The sequence below is a fragment of the Drosophila mojavensis genome, unplaced genomic scaffold (assembly GCF_018153725.1).
Source record: "Drosophila mojavensis isolate 15081-1352.22 unplaced genomic scaffold, ASM1815372v1 contig_80, whole genome shotgun sequence".
Classification (NCBI taxonomy): Eukaryota; Metazoa; Arthropoda; class Insecta; order Diptera; family Drosophilidae; genus Drosophila; species Drosophila mojavensis.
In genome coordinates this window covers 9,334,073-9,357,506 of record NW_025318906.1, presented here as the reverse complement: position 1 = coordinate 9,357,506, position 23,434 = coordinate 9,334,073, and the positions used below count along the sequence as shown (strand labels likewise).

The window sequence follows — 23,434 nt, the reverse complement described above, 5'->3', positions numbered from 1 at the left end:
AAAAATAGAGTTTATAAATTAAATCTAATATTAATACACTATTTATAAAAATAATGAAAAACATTCCCAAAATATATAAACATTCTTCAGTACCTCTCCAATATAAACTTTCCCACTATCAACGCTCTTCACTTATTCAAATTGCTTACATTACTCGTAAATATTTAATATAAACATATTACTCGCCCATAAATCAAATTGAAGCCCGCGAACTTACAAACTCACTCCTCCAGCTGTGGGAGGATAATTTCTTTGCGCTCAGTTTTAAGCTCATGAAATTGATGCATTATTCGGCTGAAACTACTTCTGAATCATTTCCCCATAACATATCAGCTCCATATTAAGCCATTTTTTTTGCCGACATCAACTTCCACTTATTTTTGAATGCAGTTCCGCCAAGAACTTTTAGTTTGTTTTTGTTTTTTTTTTTTCATAGTCAGGGCTCGAAGAGCTCTTTGTTTTGAGCTCAGCGTGCAGGCGCTTGCACATCAGCGTCGCTCTTAAGTGGTTTCTAGTTAGTTTGCAATTTTCACTTGGCCAGTTACCCACAAGTTCACACACTCCCATTTATATATATATATATATGATATATATATGTATGTATTCAGAGACCAAACACCATATAACCCTGGCTATCAGCATGGTTCATGTGCTTTTTTGTCTTGGGCTTATGAAAAGGCAGGAAGAGCAAGTTTTTGTCACGCATATTTACTGTTTGTATAAACTCATGGCACGCCCACACGCCTCCCCCAGCTGCTGCTGCCGCTGCTGCTGCTGCATCCTGCAGCAGAAACTTGACTGCAGTTTGTTTGCCACAGACAATGGCCTGAACTTTTGCACCCCAGATTTTTATATTGTTGCGCCACAAAAGGCAAAAACTCACACATGACAAGTTTTTTTTTTTTTTTCATTTCTCTTCATATATTTTCTTCTGCTTTTTCTGTGTTTTTGCACTTTCTTTGTTTTCCTTGGCAGCACGCACTTAATCCCAAGCCCAGCGACAATTGTCTTGATTGCCAGACTGTCGGACGACTTGTAGCTCCGTGGTCACAATTTTTGCTGGCCATTGAGCTCTTAAAACTCTAAATGCAATTATGGTTATAGATTAGTGCTAAAGGTGGTCAGGCGACACAAAAATGTGTGTATGCTACACGTTGATGCAACAAGAACAGGAGCAGCAGCAGCAGCATATCAAAATGCGCCTGTGGCAACTGTGGCCAAGCAGAGCATAAAATGAAAAATAAATATGAGAAGAAAAAAAACAAAAAAAATAACGACAACGGCAAATCTGAAGAAAAATGTGTGCGGCCAAGATGTGAAGCCAAATGCAGTTTACAAAAACCCCAACAACCCCCCTATGGCTCGTGCTGCCACCGAAACCCCACCGAACCGCAATGCCCCTTGGCTAGCCACGCCCCAGCGCTGTGGCTTACTTCGGGGCAAAATGGCAAATTAAATTTTGTGTCGGCAAAATGCAACGGAATGGAAAAATGCGTTGAAAGCAGAATGAAATGCAGCTAAGGATAAAACTGGGCAGCAACAGCAACAGAAGCAGAAGCAGCCACAGAGAGCAGAAATTAAATCTCAAATAATTGCTACATAAACAACCGAACCACAGTTATTGAGCCGAGAACAAGCCAGACAATGGATATACTTGTATATAGTATATATGTATGTATATGCATCTATAGAAGGTCTTTATTACTTTTTTTTTTTGGGGAATTTCGATTTGAATAAAATGCTCTGCCTGGACTATGCAATTAATATTTAGATTGATTTTCAATTGTTAAAAAATAACTCACAAAGCGTAACGTGACATGCACAAACAAAGCTAACACACACACGCACATGCACACACACATAAATCCACGCCCTATTCAAAGACCCTCACGTCGCTGGTTTCATTGCCGGAATGTTAGCGGTGTCATGCAGTCAAGCAGAACCGCAATAAAAATCGCTGTAATTTTGCATACTGTCGCCCTGCTGCTTCTACACAGCTGTGTATATATGTATATATGTATGTGTGAGTTTGTTGAGTGTGTGTGTGTTTTTGCTATCGGCAAGAGCAAGGATTTATATCCGTTGTATGTAATGGTTATGTGTGCGTGTGTTTCTGCCAAGACGCTGTCGCGTTGCCATGCAATAATCCTTGCTTGCATTTCGTTGCCAATGAGTAAAGTTTTTTATGTTTTCCGAAGGACGAAGCGGGTGGAGGGAAGAGGAAATAGGGAAGTATGATAATCGATACCTCGATATCCGATACAGCTGAGAGCATCCCTTACGCAATATTTCTCACACAGCAGCAGCACCAACAGCAACAGCAACAACAACAACACAAATGGAGAACCCACAAAGTAACACGCTTCATGGCGAAGCATGCAAAGTATTTAAAACAGCAAACGGATAAGCCCAACAGTATGCAATGTCGTCAATGCGAGCAATGTGAGCTATAAAGCATTGAGAAAGCTGTAAATAAAGACTGAGCATAAAGATAGAGTAATTGGGGAGAGAGCAAGGGAGAAAGTGAGCAAGAGAGATAAATTATAAGATTGAACTAAGACGTAAAGAGACCTAAAATAGATCCAAGCTTAAACAGTGTCGATGGCATAGGCCCAAATGCAATTCCTACATACATGTTCTCTTGGAATACTTTTATTGAGAATCTAATGAGATATATTGGAAAATTATTATATTGGAATCTAAATCTTATCATTGTGTCTACCATTTTACAGTTTATACGATTCAGCTTAGCATAGATCGTGGCATTAGTTAACAACGAGCTTGCAATTAAAGCCACTTTATTTCTGTTCACTATTTTGAAATCTTTCTTTATACAACAATATCAAGATCCATATATGAGAATTTCTTCACCTCAATTTTTTATAGTCCTATATTTCTATATTTAATTTCCAATCACTTGCACCGTTTCATAGGCATTTGGCTTGAGGCAGATGCGTGTAGTCGTATTTTTGGCTGGCACCACTTCGCACACCGAAGCAGCCCATTCGGCGCAACTGCGAACCACCAGGCGATAGTTGCTAACAGATGTGGTGGAATAGGTGCCACTGAGCATCAGGCAGTCGCCGCTAGTTGGTTTGGGCTGGCCTGTGGCCCAGGGTAGATAGCGCGCCTGCTCACCCGTGCTCTGCCAGTAGTAGATGCTCGAGCTGCCCAGCTTGGAGCCCGAGGTCCACAGCTCCAGGGTGAACTGCATGGTTTTATTTAGCCAATCAGTGACCAACTGCAATTCCTTATCACTGTTCAGGCTAAGCACTCCAGCGCCCTTGGTGCGGCAATTGCGATCGGCCTCGTACCAGTTGTACACGTTGCTCACGCCAAGCAGACACTTCTCGCCCACCAGGGTGAAATTCTTTGGGCAGGTGCTGACGCCAGCTGTTTGGCTGCTAGCCACGTGCAGCTGGGTGCACGCAAGGGCCACAATGGCGAAAATAATTAGTTGATGCCACAACATATTGCAAAGACTTTAGAATTCGTTACTAACTAACCGGTTGATGGATTTGCTGCTTATATACTGCTTGCGGTTCTGCTTATCATTTGCTTTTGGCGATATGATAAGCGGGTTCACTTTTGATTGACCCGTGTCTCATTCATAAAATTTTGTTATAAATAATTGGTTATCTATTGGCTATTGGAATCCCAGAAGACTTAGCAGGAATTAGCTGATAACACAAATTGAAGAGTTGGTGATAGGAGGAAGTTTAATAATTACAATGGGCAGCTTTTTGTTTTGAGGGTTTCCTATCAGAGTTGACTTAGGCTAATAGTTTTCTGGTATGACTCATAGCTGACAGCATTCGAATGAAAGATACTTTCCACATATCCTAGACCAACTTCACAGCTGATGAAATTGTTCTCTATAGTTTGCTAACTATATATTGATATACATATAACAGATGATTAGCAATAAGAAGCCATTTTTAAACAGAACTTTAATCTAAAATTTCTTTAGCCATCTAACCTAGTTGACAGTCATAGTAGACTTTGGTTGTTAATGTTCGAGGTCCAAAATTCCAAATGCGTCTCGTGTCGAAAACTTATCACGCCAGCTCCCCTAGAGCGACAGTAGCGATCCGCTTGAAAGTAATCGCTCCACTTGTCTCCAGGTCGAGTGAAGTTCTCGCTGCACTCCTTAGCAGCAGCATCGCCGAGCCTGGCCGAATGCAGCTGAGTCAGCGACAGGCTGACTAACGCAAAGGCCAACAGCTTCGGCCACAACATGTTTTCCATTACTCAATAAACAGACGACGGGAATAGACCTTTTATAGCTTGCAGAGGGGTCTGATAAAGATGACAATAGCGATAAGAATACGAATAGAATCGATAACGCATATCAATTGTCCATTGCCAGCTTAAAAGTATTTATTCCAATGATAACAATAAGTAAACAAAATAAAATTTATAGACATTTCGAATTATTCATAGTGTCGTGAAAATATGAAATACATTCGACTGGGAATTCAGGGAATAGACGATAGATTCTTCTTCCCTCTCTCTCTCTCTCTCTCTATCTCTTTATTTCTCTGTCTCTCTTTCTTTAAAAATATATATTGTCATTTGGGCATACGTCATGTATTCTAAGAGATAAATGTTTTTTAAGTCGAACATTCCAGCTACGTATATGAATATACGATTCAAAGTAGTATAGATCATGATATAGGAAACAAAAAATTGTTTTTTTTTTTTTTTTTCATGCAATTTTATTTCTGTTCCTTTATTTCCTAACAATTTCGAGTTCTCTTTTCAAACATATATATGAGACTTCCTTCACCACAAATTTTTATAGTCTTCTATTTATATATTAAATATATTTAATTTCCAATCACTTGCACCGTTTCGTAGGCATTCGGCTTGAGGCAGATGCGTGTAGTCGTATTTTTGGCTGGCACCACTTCGCACACCGAAGCAGCCCATTCGGCGCAACTGCGAACCACCAGGCGATAGTTGCTAACAGATGTGGTGGAATAGGTGCCACTGAGCATCAGGCAGTCGCCGCTAGTTGGCTTGGGCTGGCCTGTGGCCCAGGGTAGATAGCGCGCCTGCTCACCCGTGCTCTGCCAGTAGTAGATGCTCGAGCTGCCCAGCTTGGAGCCCGAGGTCCACAGCTCCAGGGTGAACTGCATGGTTTTATTTAGCCAATCAGTGACCAACTGCAGTTCCTTATCACTGCTCAGGCTAAGCACTCCGGCGCCCTTGGTGCGGCAATTGCGATCGGCCTCGTACCAGTTGTACACGTTGCTCACGCCAAGCAGACACTTCTCGCCCACCAGGGTGAAATTCTTTGGGCAGGTGCTGACGCCAGCTGTTTGGCTGCTAGCCACGTGCAGCTGGGTGCACGCAAGGGCCACAATGGCGAAAATAATTAGTTGATGCCACAACATATTGCAAAGACTTTAGAATTCGTTACTAACTAACCGGTTGATGGATTTGCTGCTTATATACTGCTTGCAGTTCTGCTTATCAGTTTTAAATAATGCTTATCTATTGGCTATTGGAATCCAAGAAGACTTAGCAGGAATCAGCTGATAAAACAAATTGAATAGTTGGCGATAGGAGAAATTTTAATAATTTTAATGGGCAGCTATTTGCTTGCAAGTTGCCTATCAGAGATAACTGTTTATATTTAGCTAATGGTCTTCTTGGCTGACTCATAGCTGATAGAATGTCTTTGATTTCTATGCTGTGAAGTTATTCAAGCAATTTTCGAATTGAATGTAATTTTCCGATTGCAATAATATTGCTAACGAAAGTTTCAGGCCAACACACACACACACAGAATTGTTTGTTGTTGCTGTAATGAAAGTTTCAAGCTGTTCACACGGACGGACTTCGACTGACTGATTGGGCGACAAGGTATTGAGCTGGACAAATGATGCTATGATAAATGAATGTGGGCCAAGTGGCCTTCACTTGCATTATAGATGAGCTGCAAAATTAGTTGAAGTTGGGCTGGGAGCTGGGTCTCGCTTGGCATTTGTGCCTGCTGGGCCGACAAGCAATTTTATTTATTTGTTTTCAATCTGTTTGCTTGTTTGCCAGTTGGTTTGCTGATGTTTACACGAGCAAACAAAACTCGGTACTGCTCCCAGCCACCCATGACGAAAGCTCTCAGTCGTTGTCTGTCAATGTGCCACCAACAACAGCTGCAACAACAACAACAACAACAACAGACAACAACAACACCACCAATATCTACAGCAAACCGCAGTTGTCAATCGACAAATTGTGTCAATATTTGTTGCCTGTGACGTTGAGCCAAGTAGAGATTTAATTTCCTCTCATCGAGCACCGCTTGGTTATCCACTCAAATATATACACACACACACACACACACACACACACACACGCATATCCATTCACACAGCGCCTGAGAGCAAAACAAAGAAGTCCGGAACTGCACTTAGCTGTCGCAAACGTACGTAAGTTTCGATAATTCACTCTGTAAACGTTGCTCCGACTGTGCATTTAGCACAATTTTTGTGGTGAACAACCGTTATCGAATCTTCTCTTTTGTTTTCTGTTTCTTTTTTGTTTTTTGCTAATATTGACTAGCATTTACAAATTCCCAAGAGCAGAAAACATTTCCTAATAGCCATAACTAATTACAGACTAATATTACGCATACGCCAGGTGGTGCCAATTGAATTTCTTTTCATGTTGAAACTTTTGGCTAATCAGCTAAAGCACAATAGGGCACTTACACTGAGAGAAAAAGCGATGGCAAAGGCTGTATAAAATGTTTAAAAAATATAGACTATAATAAATATTATGATACAGATTTTATGCAGCATTTTCTCTCAGTGTAGGCGCCTTTTTATGCAGAAAATTCTTGAAAATTTGTATTTATAAATATATTAAAATTTATGCTAAAATTGTGAGTATTAAATAAAATTAAATATTTTTTAGCTTATTAAAAAAAATGTGCAAAAAATCTAAAGAAGAAAAATCTGTTAAATATGTATGTAAATTCATAAAAAAAAAATTAATTTTAAATGGTAAAAATTATATTTTAAGCTAACTCAACTCAAAAGAAATATCACATTAAAATTTTTCGCTCAGTGTGGGCGCATAATGAAATTTATGCAGAACAAAACGCTGATTTGGTCGGAAGCCATAGCGATTAGTGGTGGATGAGGTGGCTGTTCGTTGGCTTTGGTGGTGCGATTGGGCGTAGCCGTTGCCCAGCATCCGCACCCAAAATGCCGCTGGTCATTCGACATTTGTATGCGGCAACCGTTTCGATTTGCGTGTAATCCAAAGCACAAACAAGCGTGCATATATTATAAGCTACTTTATATGAGATACATACATACATACGTATGTATGTATGTATATGTAACGAGATATAGATAGCTATGGAGAAAGTATGTGCTACATGTATCGAGTACTTTTGCTATTTGCAGCCAAGCTGGACGGAGTTAAGACGTACATGCGCATGCGGCGTGTTCCGAATCATCTGCAGGTGAAGGTCATCAAATGGTTCGATTACCTGTGGCTCACGCAAAAGTGCTCAGACGAGGAGCGCGCCGTATCCTGTCTTCCTGATAAATTAAAGGTAAATAATCTGCCGCAGTTACAGTTTTTCCTCCCCTCTCCTCTCTCTACTCCTAATCTTGCTCCTGCTCCAGCAGGAGGCTGCTGCTAGTTCGCTTTGAAAGCAGCTGCTGTGGCAACACGAATTGTCCATTTGGTGTGGCATGTTGCCGGGCTTTCCTTTTACTTTCATTCTTCTTTTTTTTCATTTCCTTTTGTTTGTTCTGTTGTCCTTTAATGCTCTGTGTAACAGAGCCGAACCTCTCCTTCCCTCTCCCTCCTGGCTCGCTCTTAATACTGTTTCTGTTACTGTTGCTATATCTGTTTCTGTTTCTGTTTCTGTTTTGCAGGCTGAAATAGCAATTAACGTCCATTTAGATACACTTAAGCGGGTTGAGATTTTTCAAAATACCGAAGCTGGTTTCCTTTGCGAATTGGTGCTGCGACTGCGACCCGTACTCTTCTCTCCGGGCGATTACATTTGCCGCAAAGGTAACTGACCAGCTTATATACACACATATATATAATTATATACATATATTTATATTTAAAACTGAATAACTCTTTCATTCTCTTTCTCTCTCTCTCTCTCTCTCTCTCTCTGTCTCTGTTTTTGTCTTTGTCTCTCTGCGCTTTGCAGGCGAGGTGGGCAAGGAGATGTACATTGTGAATCGTGGACGATTACAGGTCGTCGCTGACAATGGCAAGACGGTGATGGCCTCGTTAAAGGCAGGTTCCTATTTCGGCGAAATTAGTATACTGAATATGGGCACCGCAGGTAAAGAACTTGGTAAATATCCCGTTTTAGTGCGACAGGCGGAACAATAGCAACAAATCAAATCAAACAAGCAAAAAAATGAATTAACGTAACTACAACAACTACAGAAACAACAAAAAATACATTGAACATCTACAGCAATTAACCATAAAACACACACAACCAGTTTTTAATCAATAATTCCTTAGCTAAGTGTTTTTGCTCGTCTATATATATATATATATAACTCTATGTGTATACTTAGTGATATACAAAACAAAGTTCCCTTAATTATATATTCCGTTGCACAAATCACTTTAAAGTGAGTCAACGCTCTTCAAGCGTTTCATTTAGTCGCACAACTAACTTATCTTGTATTAAACCCACGCACACTCACGCTCACACTCACACTCACACTCTCATCACATCCACTTTATCACTGTCTTCATTATTTCGCACATTAATTAATTACTTTTACCCTCTTTGGCATAAAATTCAATGGAGCGCAACATCCGAAAAATAAAAATAAAACAAATTGCAGTAAATATTTGGAAATTATTTTTTAAAATTTATTTTATATATATTTATTTTCAATTGTTTTTCGCATACACTAACAGCGGGGGTATTTAGCATTTGGTATTGGGTCTGTTATAGATTAAAAATAAATAAAGCAATATTTCATTTTCATTATTTTCGTTGGTGATAAGCTATAATTACCTTATTTTTGGCAAGCGATATAAATTATAAATTTAGAGTATTTAAGATGTCTCAATAGCTGCTCTACTAGTGATTTTGGACAACTTTTGATAGCTCGTCAGCATCATATGATAGCATATATAAAACCCTGTCGCTTTACAATCTTCTAAGATAATCTACCATCTACTAATTTGTATACCAACGATCTACTACTAAATATACTACGATTCACTGCAGTATACTACTAAATTTAATGCGGTCTACTACTATTTTCTACTATAGATACTACTAAATACTACCAAATTTACCACGATCTAATACTATATTGTACTATATATACTACTATATAATACTATATACTACCATATACTACTATTTCTAATACTACTCATCTACTACTATTCCATTGATTGACATAATCAGCTGTCCAAAGCGTTTTTCAATCAAATCTTGACCCTACTCAAGAATATTTCACTTCAAATATGTGACACAAATGTCAAAAAAATCTTATCAAGCTAACATGTGCGCCAGGTGTGCTAAATTAGGTATTTGTATGGAGTTTCGTGTTGCCCAGAGCAGCTACAAAGTCAAGGCTCGAAGCACGCACAGCTCAGCCTTTGAACTCTATGAGGCATAGACAAGGCTTATTCAAGGGCCATCGTGTATATAATAGACTTGCCTTACAACTACATACAGCTTAACTACCTCTGAGCTCTTTCCCACTCAGCTCCGTTAGTGTATTTAAACTTCGTCTAGCTGTAGTCATAGTTAAATTACATTTCAACATTGTTTTATTTAACTTTTTTATGCTCTGTTTTCATGCACTGTTTGCAGTAATGCAAAACAATTTTTGTTTCTCCTTCACATATTTTTACAGTTTTGTGCCGAAAAATTGTTTTCATAGCCCGCTCCTAAAAGTATGCAATGCGCTTTTAAAGCACACACCCACAGAAACACACAGACACACACACACACATGAATAAACAACAAGTTATTGTTGTCTCTTTTAAATGCCCTGCTGGCCGCACACAAAATTAATGAATGGCAAATGCAATTATTACACCTGCATGCACCACGTTTTATTGAGCTGCAAACACAATATATATTGCATATACCATAAATATATATTGAAAAATTAAACAATTGCCATAGACTTCAATAAAATCGGCTTAAATCAGCAATAATAATGCGCAATTTATTGTCAATGTCAAAGTAAATTTTGATTTCATTTGCAACCAAAACCAAAATTCAAGTGGGCGCAATTTAAAGCCTTGTCACAATTGACTAAAAGTGAACGCAAGTCGACCGTAAATTGCAGCGATAAGTCACGTGCTGGCAATTGCAAATATATATATTGTATATGTGTGTATATATAGAAATATGTATATATATAAAGAGCTCTTATTTGTGGCATTTAATTAACAACAATGCACAAAATTAATCTTAGCGCATGCATAACATGTGCCCATATGAGTCTCTCTCTCACTCTCTCTCTCTCTCTCACTCTCTCTCTATGTCTATGTGTGTGTGTGGCAGGCATTGCATACTTGACTTGCAGCTGCCTAATTCGATTTGCAGCAGCAGCAACAGCAGCGGCAGCAACTGAGCAACTTAATTCTATTTGATAAAAGGCTGACAAAAGTTAAGTAAAACTTTTTGGTTCGTCTAGCTCAATTAGTTGTCGACTCCTGCTTGACAGACAATTGGCCAAGTTGCTGTCAAGCTGTTGTCAAGCTGTTGTCACCTGCTGTTGCTGCCGTTGCGAAACTTGAATCGAATCGTTTAGTTTACCTGCATGACTTGAGCGCTTTCATCAAACCCCACCCTCCCCACACACACACCCACACACACACTCTACACAATCCAATTAGTCCTTCCTATCTCTCTCTCTCTCTCTCTCTCTCTCTCTCTCTCTCTCTCTCACTCACTCACTCTCACAGTCTCTATGTCTCGTAGTTGTGATCGAATATTGTCTATTAAATTTATTTTTCTACTCAGCCCAACCACTGTCTCCATGCCTCTCTTAACTGTAACTGTGTGAGTCGTTGTTGTATTGCTTTGCCTGGCCGTAATTTAAACGTTTTGAATTGTGTTTTGACAGTGTTTTAAATTAAGTATACGCCCTGTTGTTGCCACAATTAAACATGCACCACACACAAACACCAAAACACACCCACACACACACACACATTTAAACTCAAATACTTTTCAAATTGCACGTCAACTTTTTCTATTCAATTACACTAAACAGTTAACAACATTTGCTACAACTTCACTACAGCTTTAAGGTATTCCAAATTTATGCACTCTGCATATAGTTTACGTAACAGTTGCGCAGAGCGCTTTTAGAGGCAGCTTCAAATTACGGGATTTTGATCAAGTTTACTAAAGTTGTATATATCAGCAATGTGGCAACGCCCAAACACCATAAAATTCTTTCGTGTCAAAATTAGAAGCTTCTTAGGTAGATGCTGTCAAAAATAAATAGAAGTTATCAAGTTTATGCTTAGCTATAAAGTATGTCAGACAAGGTGGCAACACTGTGCATCATAAATATCTGAAAGGCTCTTATGCATGAACTTACATGTAAACCTAGCATTACACTCAATTCAATTAGCATTGCTTTTTATTTATAAAACAGAACTAGGTGGCAACACTGTCTTCTATATAATAATGCGTATAGTTAATAACACAAAAGTATGGACTGTGTTTAAAGTCGATGTATGAAGATGATGCCACTATAGTTAGTGATGATGCTTATCTAGTAAAAAATTCGGCGTTGCCATATGTGCCCAAAATAAGTTGGCCAAAATTTATAGTTTGTCACTATGATGCTATTATAATTCCCATATAAACTACTGTTCTAACTTAGCTACAGATTACTTTTAACAAGGTGGCAACGCCATAGTAGATATTTACCAGCTGCAATACTAAACATAAGTTTTGAAGTAAACTTGATATTAGCCTTTTCGGCATAGCCACATGCTCAATATTAATAAATTACAACTAGGTGGCAACGCTCTGCGGTGCAAATATTTAACAGCTAGTTAAGTGAAAAGTGACTGTTCTAGCACTTTACCTAATGGAACTTGACAATAATTTAATGCAGATATTAACTTGAACTCTAAAGAGTCTAAAGAGTATAACAAGTAAAAGCGGAAATGTAAATATTCTGCGCAAATAGTTACGTATTCAGATTGAAATTCTTGCTGAAAGAGCAACTCAGGAACTGAGCAGGTCGCAGCTTCAAATTGTATTCCATAAAAATGCAAAGCACAAATTTAGCTGTTGAGCTGAGTAAACTGTTGCTGTTATGGCTGCTAGCTGCTAGCTGCTTGCTGCCTGCTGCTTGCTGCTTGATTGTAGCAAATGGTGGCCCCAACACGAGCGACAAACGAAACGACAGACAACACAGACACATACATAACTGATCTATATGTAGCTGCTGTATGTGTGTAGCACTTGTGCATCCAATAAATGCCTTCTCTGTGTGCAACTGTCAACCCAATTGCCCAACTTCCAATTTCCAATTGCAACAAACTGTCTTTCTATCTGAATCCAATTCAACTGTGCAGCTTGCAACCAATTGCCTGCATACCTTTCTGGTTGGCATGCAATTTTAATGTGTGCATATGTGTGTGTGTGTGTGTGTGCGTGTGTGTGTCTCTGTTTGTGTGTGCACTCAACAATAAGAACAACAGAGAACAACAGCAACAACAAGAACAATAACAAACGTAAAATACCTTTGGCAAGTTATTGATATTAAACTTTTTATGTCCCCCCCCACCCCCCACTCACCACCTGCTGCATTCTCTTCGATTGTTTTGTCGCGCGCAACAACGTGCAACTTTGCCACATTTGCCAACTTAATGCAACTTGCCACATTGCGGCACTTTGCTGCTGCCCTGCAACAGGCAACAGACGCACCGCCAGCGTCCGCTCAGTGGGCTACAGCGATCTGTTCGTGCTCAGCAAAAAGGACATGTGGGACGTGCTCAAGGAATATCCAGCGGCTCGCGTTCGTCTCGAATCGATAGCCGTCAAGCGCTTAGAGAAATACAAGAAGGCGCCACTGGAGAAAGGTAGGAGAACTCTCATCTCATCTCATCTAGTCATTAACTCGACCTGCAGCTGCTGCACAACTGCAGCGGAATCACAGTCCCAAAACAGCACACGCCCCGCTCGAAATTGAAACCAAATGAAATCAGTGCATGTGCCAGATACACTCAGAGAAAATTCAATGCACTCGAAGAAGTGAAGAAACTGAAGGAAATTTAAGTAAATTTTATTTAATGAATACTGATTTGAAATTAACAAGTTCATAAGTAAAAAGTGTTTTAAAGACTATAAAAAAAGAGATTAATTTTATTGATGAATGTTCAATTATTAATTATTAAAAATGTGGTAGACAGAAATATTTTCAATATTCCATGCTCAAAAGTTAATGAATAAAATAAGGAAATATTCTCTAAATATTTTAGAATATTTAAAACTCGTAAGACTTCCATTAGCAAACCATAAAAAATTTAAAACAAAAATAAATAAATTAAAATTAAAATTAAAAAATATATATATAATAAAATTATTTTTATATCAAAACACTTGTATTCTTTTTAATATTATTATTATTATTATTATTATTTTTTTTTTTTTATCTTCAACTTAAAAAGAAATCGAATATAAAATTGTAATATATAAATATTATCGTTCAAGATATTCTCTATCTTATTCAAAACTTCACAAGGCTTCAAACAGCACTTTTCTCTGAGTGTATCGTTAAGAATACGAATACGAATACGAAATACGACTTCCCCCTAATTCTGAATAACACAAATCGATTGTTTCTTTTGCTTTTCGTTGTTTCCCAACTTTTCCCCCAATTGCTTTGCGGTGTGAACGTTTTTGATTTTAAAACACAGTCAAATACTTTAATGTAGTTGCCATGGGCCGTTGCCAGTCAACGCCGGGATTGGTGGAGAGCTGCGGTCGCACCACTTTGGAGGACATGTGGCTGCCCCCCGCTGCCGGCAATATGCTGCATCATGTGCAGCAACATCAGCAGCAACAGCAACAGCAGCAACAACAGCAACAGCAGCAGCAGCAGCAACAACAACAACAGCAGCAGCAGCAGCAGCTGCCCCATTCACATGGCTACAGGTGAGTCTTGATTGTTGCCTTGTCGCTGCGTATTCCACACTGAATGCTTGCAGTCCACGCAGCTATACGGAGCATTTGGTGCGTGCCACCGACTCGCCGCGTTCGATTAGTCCCAGCGCACACGGCTCCGAGGAGAGGCCAAGGAGTCGCGCCACCTCGCACCACTCAATGCGGCCGCAGTCGCAACCGAGTCATACAGGTAAGCCAACATGGAAGCCCACACCACTCAACATTCACTCATGCCAATCACTATCTATTTCGCTCTCCCCCTCCCCCACTCTCTCTCTCTCTCTCTATTTCTCTCTATCGCCCCCAGGTCACATTTGCGATTCGAGCTCGCAGCTGGAATGCTATGGCGGCGGCGTGGGTGGCGCTGGCGGTGGCACCACACCGCTGCTCGGCTCTCATGAGGCACTCGAGGATGAGATTAAGCGGTTGAGAGAACGTCTGCATACCGTTGAGTCAGAGAATCAGGCTCTGAACACTAAGCTCTCGCAGCAGCAATGGGACTTGGAGAATCGTCTGGCTGAGATTGAAATGCAAATCTGTGGCGTTTCGTCCACGTCCAGCGTGGATCCAGAGAACGAGGCCGAGGAGCTGGAACGGAATCGCGAGAGTATCATATAACACGGGAGCGTGCTGCCCCATCAGCATCAGCCGATCGGTATGGTGTACATATCATGTTCCTCATGACTCCATGATTCATACAAGAAAATCGAAAGAAAACCAAAAAAAAAGAATGCATACAATATATATATTATATATATATATTTGAGAAATGGGCGTGGAGCTGCCGCCCGCTACGAAATGCGCCTCATATGAATTTGCATCATACTCTCTGTCTCTGTCTCTATCTCTCTGTCACTCTCTTTTGCTCTCTCAAACTCACTGTGTTCGTGTGTGTGTGTCACGCCCCCATACGCCCACAATATGTTGTACATGTGTGTTTTATACTGTTTCTATATCTGTGTGTGTGTGTGTGTGTGAGTGCGTATGTGATTGTGTGTGTGTGTGTGATTGTTGTGCATGCGGTTGAAATATTGCCAAATTGCCTTACTAACCAACTGACCCCGACGCGAACAGGAGCAGCAGCTGCTAGCACAAGCAACAGCCACACATCGAGGGAGGAGCAACAGGAGCAGCAAGAGCAACTGCAACTGCAACTGCAACACCAGCAGCAGGAGCAGGAGCAGCAGCAGCAGCAGCAGCAGCGACTGTTGCGACTGCAACAAACTGGTCAAATCTTGCGACGCATGCAACGCGCCAGCAACAATGCAACACAAACAACAACACACAACAACAAAGGCAACAACAAATATTGCTCGCTGTAGTACAAAAGAGAAATGAGATGGCAGTTTGGAGAAACTAGAAGAGACAAAAGAGCGCAAAGTGCTGGCTAACAAAAGGCCATTCAACATTCACCCCCCCTCCCTCTCCCACTAAAAGGGCACTGCCACTAAGGTCTGCATAGGTCAATGCAATATGTACATAAATCTAATATCTACAAAATAATTCTAATAACCAGTAAACTAAATTGCAAATTCAAAACCAAAAAGACAAACTTAAACTTAAGCTAAGATTAAAACGATTAAATTAGTCGAAATCGGAAAAGCTTTAATAGATATTCCGATAAGCAGCTCATGGAGTCAAGCCATATAAACTGTTATTTAACAGCTCTAGCTGTAGTCCTCTATCTCACTCTATCTCTCTCTCTATCTATCTATCTATCTGTCTCTAATTACATAAATATAAGATATATATAGACGAACCTAAAACTTTTTGCCATACACACTTACATTATACGCATAGAGTATATAGCATCATTAGGGTTTTGTTTGAACTTCGCTAATTTTAATAATTAGATAAACAAATAAAATGTAATAATTTAAAAACCTACATTATTAATCCATTGCGCATTGTATGTAATTTGCATTGTAAATATTATCTTTCTAAGGATTCAATTAGAGAATATCAAAATGAAAAAAAAAAAAAAAAATCGAAAAAAAAAAAACTACAAATAATTAACTTGAAAAGACACGAACACAAACAAAACACACAAATAACGGTAATTACTATACAAATAATTTAATTTAAAATTGAAATTAATATGAATAATTAGCGTAATGTAATATTTGCTAATTGTAATTTGACAAACAACAAAAAATTTACTAGATGTGTATATGGGAAACGATTTACTTTAAAAAATTGAAAATAATATTTAAAGAAGAAAAAATGTAAGACAAAACACAAAAAAAAAAAAAAAAATATGCAAAATATTTGTACTATTGGAAAAGAACTGCCACAGCATACAACAGACATACAAAAAAAAAAAATACTAAAAAGAAGAAGAAAAAACATACACATAAATTACATTTAAAAATAATAAAAATAAAACAATAGTTAAATAGAGAGAAAAAAGAAGCAGTCGAAGAACTTTTAATGCAATATTATATTGTACTACTATATTAGTAAATATTATATGTAATATGGCATTGGGTATAAAATTATATATTTAATATAATATATAATATATGATATATATATATAGTTACTCTTAACTGAAAGATCTAAATGTATTGTAATGTTAGTTAGTTGCCAAGCTATAAAACGAATGCTGAAAATCACATTTGAGTTAAGACGAGACAAAGATGCTGATGATGTTGACGATGTTGATGATGATGATGATGATGATGATGATGAGATGATGATGATGCTGTAGAGTAAGTTCTGTAGCAGAACTAAGCGATGATTTTTGGTAAACCCATAATATGGGAACGCACTGCAGGCTTAAGTGATCGAAGACCGAAGAATTTAGATATATTACAAAAGAAAAACAAAGCAGAAACAGAAACAGAAATGAAATGAAAATGAATGAATTCTAGATATAACTTAATTAGTTACCAATTAGATCTGTACAAGAGAAGACCAAAAATAATATTTCAGACAAATGTTCTGTGTCAACACACACACACACACACACCCATCTACACTACACACTCAAATCGAAATGAAATAATATTTACGAGTATATACGAAAAACAAAAACAAAATGAAACTAGGCTACTAAATTAAGTGTATCAATGATTGATTGATTGATTGATTGAGTGTCTATAAGCCGCTAGTTAATGTGCTATTTGTCGCTCGAACTGTGAGCAAAAATCCCATTAAAAAAAAAGACCTAAAAACAAACACAAGAAAATCTTAATTGAAAACTTCATGCTGCTGGATGGAAATTCCATATGAAACACAAAATTCATTTTGTTAGCATTTTCTCTTAGATTTTTTCCTCTAATTTACGTAAAAAAAACCCAAAAATAAAGCTCTAACAAAATTTACAAAATTCCTTTTCATAGTTTAATACCTAATTGCATTTCGAAGCATTATTGCAATTTATTATTATAGAAATCAAAAACCAAAAATGAAAATAAAAAAAGTTTATTCATTAATATGCCTAATTAAATAATTACAATAAACATAAAAAATGGGGTTTCATCTAAGACAAAACAAGTATTTAAATGAAAATGAGACAAAAACTATAAACGAACACTAAATGAGAAGAAATTTATGCATAAAGAAATTGTTGAAGATTTTTTGATTTTTTAGTTAGCCAAGTGAGAGAAAGAGAACGTTATTTAATAATATTACATTGAATGAAACTTATTGCTTCTTAGCGTAGCACACATAAGACGAGAGCATATATAATCCAAATATTTAACTTACGCCTTTCGGTAGTTTTTGTTGTTTTTTGGTCGGCTTTGAGTTAACCTCTGGATTCTTTTGTTATGCCATTTGTTAGGGGACCGCAGGGATGGGATGGGACGGGGGAGTGGGGTTAAGGAAAGTGTTTAGAGAAAGAGAAGAAACTACATCGATTTGGTTGTGTTGTTGCTAATTATAATAGAAGAAATATTTGGATCGTAGAACTTCACAGATGCGAGATGTGCTAAATAAGTTTATGAATTCAATAAATAAAAAAAAATTAAAACAAAAACAAAAAAAAACAAATATAAAAATTTATAGCTTTATTTTGTGACTATAAATTAATTAATTAATTTATAAGGTTATACAATAAATTAATTCAGCATGACTTCATTCATAAAACAAAACCAAAAATAATAAAAAATAAAATAAAATAAAAACACAAAAAATATAATATAAGAACAGCAGTAAAATGAAGACAAAGCCAAATCATAACTAAAAATCGAAAAAGTCGAGAAACAAATGAAACAAATTAAAGGCATTTTTTAAAGATAATATTCAGAGCAGCGCCGATTTGCAGCAAGTGAATCGAGCTTATCTTAAAAACACCTGTATACCCGAAATAATTATGTACTTATGATCGTTCAGTTCGATCATATATATATATATACATCTATATATATAAACAAAGAACCGCATTTTAAAGCCGTGTGTGTGTTTAGCCACAAGCCAAAAAAAAAAAAAAAACCAAGAGAAACAACTGCAAGGGTAACAAACGAACAACAAAACAAAATACACAAAAAAAAAAAAACACTAAAAAATACAAATAAAATCAAAACAAAACAAAAGAAAAGAAAAAAGAAATTCTTGAGAAATGAAAGAAAACTTATTGTTTCGACTTATTATGAGCTAGGGCTGGCACTAAGGGTAAGTAAGGGACGGGGTGAGGTTAATAGCTCAAGCTGCGTTTACTTTTTTCTGTACTTTTATTTATTTATTTTTTTTTTATAATCAATAACTTTTGAAATAAGCCGCAGCGAGTCAACAAATTGTTCAATTACGAGGAGAGAAAAACCACAAAGTCATCAATAATTAACGTGAAGTCCATTAAAATAGAGTGGGAAAATCAAATAAGAGCACGCGAGTCGGCTGTGAGCGACTGCACAATGCTCGCTTGCATTGTGAAGGAAAGAGAGAGTTTATAAGAATGCAAGCAGCGAATTCATTCAGTGGTAAGTAAAAAAGAAAAGATAGGTCGAATTTCTTAATGATCTGAAGAAGCTTAATTTAAATAATCTGAATAATAATCTCAATAATCTAAATCTGACTAATCTGAAGAATTCATTTCGATTTTTAACGTCAGATGTATTACTTTTGCATACATATCTTGCATATCAATATTATCTGATAACTATAAGTTAATATATAATTATTCCAACTTCAGCAAAAAGCTATTAAATTTAAAATATTATTACCAGACAAATAGTACTATGAGTTCTTCGTAACATCTAAAGAATAAATAAATGTGCTCAACAAATCTCTAATATTATATATGCAAGTCCATATTTATCATAAACTCATCTCATCTCAACTCATATATTTATCTGAAACTCATCCACTCAAATCCACCTTCCAAAACTGCACCACATACTCCCTCTTCTCACTTCTCACTGAGCGAGCATAAGACAAGAGAGATACAAAAAATCTTTCAGAACAGACCAAAATGCGTTTCATAAACGGAAACGCCACGAAAACCACTCGCCACTCTCAGCTCTCAACTCTCAGGTCTTTAGTGAGCAACGGCAACTGGTAACTGGTAAAGGCGAATGGAGAGCCCAAAACAAAAGCGCAAAACCAAAGCAGTTAAGCAAAACAAGCCAAGATCGCGAATCGTGGAATGAGACGATGACGATGACGTCCACAAGTGGCGCTTCCAAAGCTTTGCGCTGCACTGGAAATAACTTGGCTTAAAGCGTGTCTAAGCTAGTCTCATTCAGTCGTTGTGAACAGCTCGTGCGCGCTGGACGTGTTTATTTTTGATCCCACAGAGCTACAAGCAAAACGAAAATTAAGACCTAACAACAAAAACAATAACAACTAAAAAAAAAAACGAGGCAATAAAAAGCCCGCAACGAGAGCCAAGTGTAAGAAGAGGCGCAAACGAACGAAGCGAACAAGTGCTAAAAAAAACACAGAAACAAAACAAATAAAAAATGAAAATGAAAAATATAAAAAGCTAATGAGAAATGCTATAAAAATAAAAAAATAAAATGCCGCTTGACTTGGGCTAAAGCAAAACTTCTTAACCATAAAACTAAACCGAAAAAAAAATATCTTTAACGAAAAAAAAGTGCATACATTCCTCCAACACAAATATTTATGCATAACTCCGCGCTTGACTGTTTTGGCTTTTGGCCAAGTTTAAAGCACATTCCCAGCATGCCTAACGTGCTGTTCTAATTTTCAGGCATATATTAGCGCTACACATATAGGTTTAGATATATATATAGATATTCTATAGCCATGTTAAGCACGTGAAACTCGGAGCCGTGTGAACCAAAAGCAACGGCATTCACAGTATTATAAAACATAATATCAGTTCACAATAGTTGTTAGAGGGCGTGCAAATATCAAAAGTCGAGCGAGCGTGCGGGCGTTGTCTTCGAATACACACATACATACATACATGACTACCTATGTGTGTATGTATGTACGTTGTCTATCTATAACTTAGCTGTATTTGCATTTTCTTGGCCCATTACGTAATGCCGCTAGACACCGCGCAAAATTAAAAAAAAAAAAAAAACCGAAAGTTATTTTTTGCTGTTGGAATCTTTATCTGAATCTGGTTTTTCGATTGGTTTTTAGTTGTAGCCGTTTTTTCTTTGCTTCTCCCGGCTCGTGTTGGCCCGCATTCAGTTGCAGTTAGTTAATGGTAATTGGGCTGTTATGGACTGCCTAGCACGCAGTTATACGTCATTGTCGTTGTTGTTGTTGTTGCTTTAAGTGGCTTCCCTCCCTAAAAAAAAAAGTCGAGTGTGTGTGGAAAATAATGAGCAAAAATTAAAATCTCAAAAAGAACAAAAACAAACCCAAGACAAGAGAAAAGACTACAATAGAACACACTCGCGGCTGCGCTTTGGTGACGTCTAACGGCATAAATCAAATGACTGAAGACACAAACTTGAAGCGCGCCTCAAGTGTGCTCACTGCATACATACATAGCTACATATATATATACGTGTGTGTGTGTGTGCCTATTCTTTATTCTATTTATGAGCAGCAATAAATGCACACCCCAAATACAGCGAATGATAATAATAATAATAATACGAATAAAATATAAAATGCTCGTTTGCAAACAATCCATAGGAAACGCAACGTTAATGAGCTGCCACATTGACTCAAGGCGTGTCCGCTAGCTGAAATTTATAGATAAATAATGGCTACATAGCCGATTGAGATAGCATTTAGCCATATGCCAAAAGCTGAAGCAAGAGCGTACAAGGCGATTTCATAAATTAATAATATGAATATCGTGCAAAGCCAATGATAATTACAGCTAAATTTATTGGCTTTTGAAATTTATGAAATATTTAAACAATTTTTTGGTAGAAGGCAAAGTTGTTTGTTGATGACTTTATATGCATTATATTTATATAGAAAGAGTTAAGAGCGTGTGTAGTATAAAATTTATATAACATATAGTATATCAACATGAACTTAAGAGAAATGCAATTTGAATTGCATATTAACAGACTATTAACAGCTCTGTTCACAGCGCATCTGCGTCAGCTACCCGGGATGCCTTCGTAGAGTGGGCTAACAGAGTAACGAATTATTACGTTTGATAGATATTATAGGTAATTCTATTCTCTGTCACGTCGAATATGACTAGAATCATATAACGGGCTTATATGCTGCAATTCTTTAACAAAGTTAAGGCTTGAATGGGATCTATGTATATTTTGCTCAGAGTTTAACATGCCTTTAACATCACACAGTAACGTTATTCCAGCTGACCATGAAAGCGATTCTACTGTACTTCTATTAACTCTAATGTCATTAATAGAGAAATAAGTCTGTAAAAGCGCTGTAATCTTAATAGCAAATGTTGATATCGATATACATAAACTCATTTGTCATCAGTTCCGTAATACAAAAGCTTCAACATCTAGTTAAAGTGCCAGCTTATAAACTAAAACGCCCCACGTAGAACATCATTTATAAATTGCTTTTAAAACATGTTAGTTCTATGTTAACTTTCCGCAAAATGCATAAAAACAAAACTCTAATGAAAGTAATTTAAAAACAAGCAACAAAGGGTGCCAAAGCAACTTCCTGCTTATAAACCAGGTTTTTCATATGATTCAAATCAGGTTTGACTAAAACCTGCATACTATATACAATAGTAGTAGAAAACACACAACGAGGCAACTTCATTCATAATTTGCAATGAAAATATTCTCAGTCTTATATACCTACACATATTTCCATACAGTTCACATTCTCTAGCCTAGATTTGGACAACTATCAATTACTTGCCTTAAATAGTTTTCTTTGAAGTGTAACTGAGATATTTCTATGTCAAGCATTATGCTGCTCCGTTGAGTGTTGTTTCCTCCATGCATAAAAATAAAATAAAATAAACTGTGAAATAAGTTCAGCTCTTTCTGGCTTTTAGGCATTAATTACTCGAATCAACTTCTAGCCCACACAAGAGCAATTATTATAATTCTCGAGTGACTTCCCCCTTCGCACACACACACACACACACACACACACACACGCATACTCAGAGCGTTAAAACAGATATGAAAAAATGTCGTAACTTACAGTTTGTTCTTGTTGTTGTGTTTTTTAGTGTTCACACCACTAAAGTCATTCACAATTCAATGCGCATTTGTTGCTCACTTTGGCTTTGGCTTTGGCGCAAATCAAACTTGAAAAGTCGCCCACGCTTAGAACGAGGCGTTGAACCAGCAGCAGCTCCACAGCACCACCAGGTGGGTGTGCGTGTGTGGGTGTTTGGGCAAGGCGAATTTCGGACAGGCAAATATCGAATCGAAACGAAACGTATCGACAAAAATGCCAGAGATTGACAAAAAAAATGGAAAAAAATGAGAGAAACTGCCCACACGTACAGCAGGCGAAATTCTTGCAAAATAAGATACAAATTTAGTGACTTGATCTAAAGTACATAAACATATATTTGTGCAGCTTACGTAATGTAAATGGCATGCGGCCCTAAAACTAAAACTGGGCGTGTTTATCGAGACGAGAAAAAAAACGTATTGTTTCGGCACAAACAAGCCGCTCGACTCGACTCAGTCACGTTAAAGATGTTAACAAAAAGCAACAACAACAACGACAACAACAATGACAACGACGACGGCCAAATGAGGCAACTTAAGTCAAACACTTTCGTTGACTGTTTGCTCTCTTGACCAACTGTGCAAATAGCTGGCTTCGCCTCAACTATGAGCTGGCTGTTAAAGTGGAAGTTAAAAGTTAGAGTCTCTCTGTGCTCATTCCCATGACCTTGCAAATAAAGTCCCAGTTGCAGAGAAAATA

At 37.5% G+C, this 23,434-nt stretch overlaps 4 protein-coding genes across 12 annotated transcripts in view; 2 read left to right on the top strand and 2 right to left on the bottom strand.

Moving 5' to 3' along the window:
* The window catches only part of LOC6579253 (cyclic nucleotide-gated cation channel beta-1), a 94,935-nt gene extending 78,429 nt beyond the window's left edge, over nt 1-16,506 (top strand). For 5 of the 9 annotated variants that reach the window (XM_044010920.1, XM_044010918.1, XM_044010925.1 and 2 more), the window contains 7 exons: nt 7,422-7,573; nt 7,902-8,043; nt 8,192-8,341; nt 12,919-13,086; nt 13,924-14,161; nt 14,215-14,360; nt 14,478-16,506. In XM_044010920.1, the coding sequence (XP_043866855.1) occupies nt 7,422-7,573; nt 7,902-8,043; nt 8,192-8,341; nt 12,919-13,086; nt 13,924-14,161; nt 14,215-14,360; nt 14,478-14,788 (1,307 nt within the window). In that variant the 3' untranslated portion in view covers nt 14,789-16,506. The remainder of the gene's footprint in view (nt 1-7,421; nt 7,574-7,901; nt 8,044-8,191; nt 8,342-12,918; nt 13,087-13,923; nt 14,162-14,214; nt 14,361-14,477) is intronic. The other 4 variants (XM_044010923.1, XM_044010926.1, XM_044010922.1 and 1 more) reach the window with 3 other exon arrangements.
* On the bottom strand, nt 3,933-4,263 carry LOC116804117. Its single transcript, XM_032730219.2, has one exon. The coding sequence runs from the start codon at nt 4,246-4,248 to the stop codon at nt 3,991-3,993; it is 258 nt and encodes an 85-aa protein (XP_032586110.1). The 5' UTR covers nt 4,249-4,263; the 3' UTR covers nt 3,933-3,990.
* On the bottom strand, nt 4,693-5,436 carry LOC6579254 (C-type lectin 37Da). The gene has a single exon (XM_002005114.4). The coding sequence runs from the start codon at nt 5,397-5,399 to the stop codon at nt 4,830-4,832; it is 570 nt and encodes a 189-aa protein (XP_002005150.1). The 5' UTR covers nt 5,400-5,436; the 3' UTR covers nt 4,693-4,829.
* A 3,337-nt stretch (nt 16,507-19,843) lies between the features above and the next one.
* Nucleotides 19,844-23,434, top strand: part of LOC6579252 (filamin-C) — a 31,285-nt gene continuing 27,694 nt past the window's right edge. The window contains exon 1 of the mRNA XM_044011025.1: nt 19,844-20,004. The gene's annotated coding sequence lies outside the window, so the exon portion shown is untranslated. The remainder of the gene's footprint in view (nt 20,005-23,434) is intronic.

Coding starts and splice junctions, on each gene's coding strand:
- LOC116804117 (XM_032730219.2), bottom strand. CDS start 4,248: ATGGAAAACATGTTGTGGCCGAAGCTGTTGGCCTTTGCGTTAGTCAGC.
- LOC6579254 (XM_002005114.4), bottom strand. CDS start 5,399: ATGTTGTGGCATCAACTAATTATTTTCGCCATTGTGGCCCTTGCGTGC.